Source organism: Poromitra crassiceps, assembly GCF_964638095.1.
Source record: "Poromitra crassiceps genome assembly, chromosome: 4".
Classification (NCBI taxonomy): Eukaryota; Metazoa; Chordata; class Actinopteri; order Beryciformes; family Melamphaidae; genus Poromitra; species Poromitra crassiceps.
The window spans coordinates 43,061,792-43,066,791 of NC_139626.1; the positions used below are offsets into that span (position 1 = coordinate 43,061,792).

Here is a 5,000-nt window from a genome sequence, read left to right on the forward strand (position 1 = left end):
ATGAATGTAAATCTATGTAAATGCCCCCAAGGTGACTTAACTATAACTCTGTGTGTGTGTGTGTGTGTGTTTGTGTGCGCGTGCGCGTGTGTGTGTGTGCACGCATGTGTGTGTTTTCCAGGTCAGTGGAAGGTCAAGTTCGATGGGAAAGACGAGAAAGCCCTTTTCACAAAACTGAATGGTGACCTGGTGAAGGTGCCTGTCCTCCACAGCAGTAGATACTTTGTGTCTATGGAGTATGTCCCTGAAGTAAAGGCACAGGTAACACACACACACACGCGTGCACACACACACACACACACACACACACACACACACACACACACACACACACACACACACAAGCCCACCAGCCTGGCCACCAGAATAAAATGTTGGCATTGTACGTTTCCACGCAAAACGCAATCCACGTAGAATCTCAGTGTTTTAGAGTCTGCCAGCCTGGTGGCCAGTAAGGGCGTTTTGGTCCGGGTGGATGGAGCCGTGTTCAATCCCAACGTGTCCAAAGTCTAGCCTATACCTACCTACATTTCAACAGTAAGTTGAATAAAAGTCGTTTTATTTGTGTTGAACGGTGGAAAGGCGGAGAGGTTTTCAAATGAACCGCCATTTTGTTTCAAATTTACATAGAGAGATTGTACGTATCCCCGCTTTGCAGACGCCTATATACTCGACAGACAAACACCTCACCTCCGTTGTCTTCCTTGCGGCAGGTGGCGAGGTTCCCTCTCACAGGCGGGAGCAGTCTTTACATTCTGCTTCCTGCCACCCACAAAGCATCCGACCTGCGGCGGCTGGAGGAGGGGCTGACGGACACGGCGGTGCGTCACATGATTGAACACATGAAGGCGGCGTCTCCCCAGCACATTGACGTCACCCTGCCCAAAATCACACTGGACGTCCAGGCAGATATGAACCTGCTCCTCAGGAAATTAGGTTTGGTTTCTCATTTGTCCCAGCAATGGAGAGTCATCCTATCCTAGCCTGGTAAAAACCAGACTGATCACGTGAATTCACATCGTCTTTTGTTCACTCTGGCTTCCAGCCCGCCCCCAGCGTTTCCCAGAAATTACAAAGTGCACGGACCAATCAGGGACCTGCCTCATAGATGACAACGTAACTGGCCAATCAAAGCGCCTGAAGCAACAAGCGATTACATTAACGTTACAGTAAACACAGACCTAAGTGCAGTTATTGAAGAGATAGATTCAATAACAACAATTAAACAAGTACAAGAGTATGCACCAGGGGAGTTTTATGGTGGAAAAAGAGTCTGCTAGTGGATTTCGAGTGGATTTGGATTGGAAGTACTCCCCCGCCCACTGCGATTGATGTGGACGGCTCGGAGTCCAGGCTGATGCGTAGAGCGAAACAGAATGTGAGTTCATGTGATCAGTATGGTTTTACCAGGCTAAACCCCTCCCTCCATCGCTCCCAACTCTTCTCCCTGCCCTGACCTGCACCCCCTCTCCCCATGCAGGACTGTCTTTGCTCTTCGAGGGTGCCAACCTGTGCGGACTCTACTCTGGCGGCAAGTTGTTTCTGACGGACGCCCGGCACAGAGCCTTCCTCGCGCTGACCAAGGACGGGGTGGAGGCCGGTGCTGCCACCTCCCTCTCCTTCTCCCGCTCCTTTGCGTCCTTCTCCGCCCTGCGGCCTTTCGTCCTGCTACTGTGGAGCGAGCAGGCCAACGTGCCGCTCTTCATGGGCAGAGTGACCGAGCCATGAGAGAGAGAGGGGGAGAGAGGGGGGAGAGAGAGAGAGTGGAAGAGAGGGGGGAGAGAGAGAGAGTGGAAGAGAGGGGAGAGAGAGAGCGAGAGAGTGGAAGAGAGGGGTGAGAGAGAGAGAGAGAAAGAGAGGGGGAGAGAGAGAGTGAATCAGAAGCAAATGAGCAGGAGAAAAGACAAATATGGCAGATAGAATTCACGTGTTTACTTCATGTGATTATGCTTTTGTTCTGAAAATTCTGTTGTGCTTTTTCAACACTTGACATTAAAACAATATAAATACTCAACGCCAGTATACAACAGCTTCAAGTAGTTCTAAGAGAGAGCAGTGACCCGTTTCCCTAGTGGGTCGGTTGATGTAGGCTGGGGCTCTCACAAATATTTCGTTGGATCTGTTTGTTTTCCAAGATGAAAATAAATAATATCTCCACAAAGCCTAACTTTGGCATTTATATATTTTTCAGCACAATGTGGATTTCATGTGAAAGAAAGACAGGAGGCCGCTGAAACAACTTCCAATTTATTTTGCGAAGTAGTTACACAAACCCACCACAAGATGGCAGCCATACTGCATGATTGACATTGACAGTGAATACACAGGGATGGCAGCAGTGAATTCCCCATCTCATTCACCCCTGCCTTCCTCCATCATCACCACTGATATCAATTTTAAGGAAGACGAGTGTCAAAATCTGTGACAGTAAAGGTTTTTTAAAGCGATAGCTCACTTGGTAAAGCACATCAGCAACTGAGCAAGAATACCCTGAATTATCTCATTCACAAACAAACAAAGACACAGCGATGGCGAGAGAGAGAGAGAGAGAGAGAGAGATCTCTGGTGGCGTCACACAACTGCCTGAATGGCATCACTGATGACGACGTCACAATTGGATGGGCGACAAACTGTAAACACATCGGCATTCAGAATGATCGGCTAAAGGTCGCACCCTATTCTCTATGTTGATGGCAATTGCTAAACATGCAGCTCCATTGTAGATAAAATTTACATGAGCAAAGCAAGTTCAATAGACAAGTGTCAGAAAAATCCAGTGAATGTAAACAAAACCAACAGATCCACAGTAGGTCTCAGAGACGGGACACATCCATCCGTTGAAGGTGAACTTGATCGCTGCAGTCTAGCCCCGTTCACAATCATGCCTTTGCAGAGTAGGCCGAGTAGTGTGAGTAGTGAGTCTATTACAAATCCCAGAAATGCATCTTTGACGCATGGGGGTCACATCATGATCATGACGGTGTGTGTGTGTGGTTTGATTATCTCGCGGCTTGACGTGTCGTTTTTCTTTTTTTGATGTGCATAGAGAAAGTACAGAACAACCTCCCCCAAGTATCCTAGCCCAAACGTCAAAGTCGTTCAAGGTCCAATTTAAAAAGTGTGTTTTTTTTAAGCCCACTGCCTTAGTTAGAACACAGTCTAGTTCAAAGCTTTGATAACACCAAAGCCCTTCTTCTATTCTAAACCTCATTGGACACTGCGTTCCCTCCCGCCCCCCCCCAGTCGACGATGAAACATTCACAAGGTTGTCAAAAGACGGACAGAGTTAGAAACCTCCTGGAGGCCACTGGATGATGTGCTTTTTTGGGAACTGGTGTAGGGCCGGAGTGACTGATGAATGGCTGATCATCACCCAGGCAGGAGCAGAGAGACAGTTCAGCGACAGTGTGGCCCATGCCCAATGCCACGTACAGATGTTCCTCGTCTAGTCTCGCCGCACTGCTGCCACTCTGCGGCGGCAGTGTCGCCTTTGGTAAGCAATGGGGGGCTTTTGTTAAGAAGAAAGAAGCATTAAAAAAGCCCCCCCCAGGTTGCCCGCCGCCGCAGCACTGCAGCAGCGATGCAAAACCAAATGAGCAACATCTGTACATGTAGATGTGTGCATACAGACACGGAACACACATGTAGTATGCACTATGCAGACAGACAGACAGACACACATATATACACACACACACACACAAACCATCACAATCTAGTGTGGTAAGTCAATATCCTTTGATCGCCTGCGATTGTTCATTGCCCACTGGCACTGCTCCCAAATGGGTTGCCATGCAGGGTATAATCCCTCTTTAGCTGCGGGGGTCCCATCAAGCCGTCCGGGGGGGGGGGCTCCATAGTCCATCTCCACATGTCTGAACCATCTCTGCAGGCAATCCTGCTTCTCACAGAAGCAGATGCGACAAGTCCCATTGGTCTTGTCTCCTGTCCAGCGTCTCAGATACCTATCTCTCGACCTGTCAATTAGGTCACAAACAGTGGACGGAACCAATTGGGAAATGACTCTCCCTCTGATGGCCAAATTTCTTTTATATTGTCCATTTCTTACGACCTGCAGAGACAGAGAGAGAGTGAGTGACTAGGCCCTGTTCTGATACATCAGATAATAATAAGGCCAATCATACGCCTCGATTTGCCAGTTATTATATTACGGGTGTGAGATTGCCTGCAGGAACAAAGCGTTGCGTCATCTGTGACTGTTGGGAGTGCCGGAGTCACTGAGGTATAGTTGTTTTGATACGGAGCCTGGTCCGCGCTGCTGCAGCGGAGTGACGGGTCCGATACGATACCTCCGAAAAACGGGGCCAGGGACCATGGGCAACGCTGCAGACTGAAAGATGGTCTATGGCTGTCCGGCCATGGGAGAGAGATGGTTTGGTCACACGCGGTTGACAGCTTGTCAGTGTCCTCCAGCCCAGGAACGCTCACACACCTCGCCGACGTCTCGACGATCTCTTTTTCCTCTCTCTTGTCCTTTCTTATTACTCTTTTCCTTCGCAGCTGTGTTGCCGCTGACTCGCAGGATGGATGGAGGCATTTCAAATGGGGCATGACGTGAATACAGATCGACACGTACCGCACAGAGGAAATGTAGGCACTCAAATTCTCACAGCCACACACACGTGCATGTGAACGCATGGACAAGCACACTTACACACACACACACACGCACACACACACACGCACACGCACACGCACACACACAAACTGGCACATTGCATTTCTGACACGAGGGTTTATGGACAGCCACTGTCACTGAAAGACACTGAAAGACGTTAGAACATATCCACCAAATGGATCTTTTTGTGCTTTAAATAATGGTGTTGTGTTTTGCATCAGATCAACCACCACGAGAGAAAAAAGGCTCCTCTTTCATAACATCCTGGTAACTATGATATAACACCACCTTATGAGTCACGACGGTGTGCACACACTGTTACTGTTGACCCTTCCCAGTCTGAGAGCAGTTAAAGGGCTCT

At 48.8% G+C, this 5,000-nt stretch overlaps 1 protein-coding gene across 1 annotated transcript in view; it reads left to right on the forward strand.

The window, feature by feature from the left end:
* The window catches only part of LOC310774911 (plasma protease C1 inhibitor-like), a gene marked incomplete at its 5' end in the record, with an annotated part of 14,364 nt that extends 12,625 nt beyond the window's left edge, over positions 1-1,739 (forward strand). Inside the window, 3 exons of the mRNA XM_083635008.1 lie at positions 122-261; positions 714-936; positions 1,481-1,739. Coding sequence (XP_083491134.1) covers positions 122-261; positions 714-936; positions 1,481-1,728 — 611 coding nt within the window. The 3' untranslated portion in view covers positions 1,729-1,739. The remainder of the gene's footprint in view (positions 1-121; positions 262-713; positions 937-1,480) is intronic.
* Positions 1,740-5,000: the final 3,261 nt, after the last annotated feature.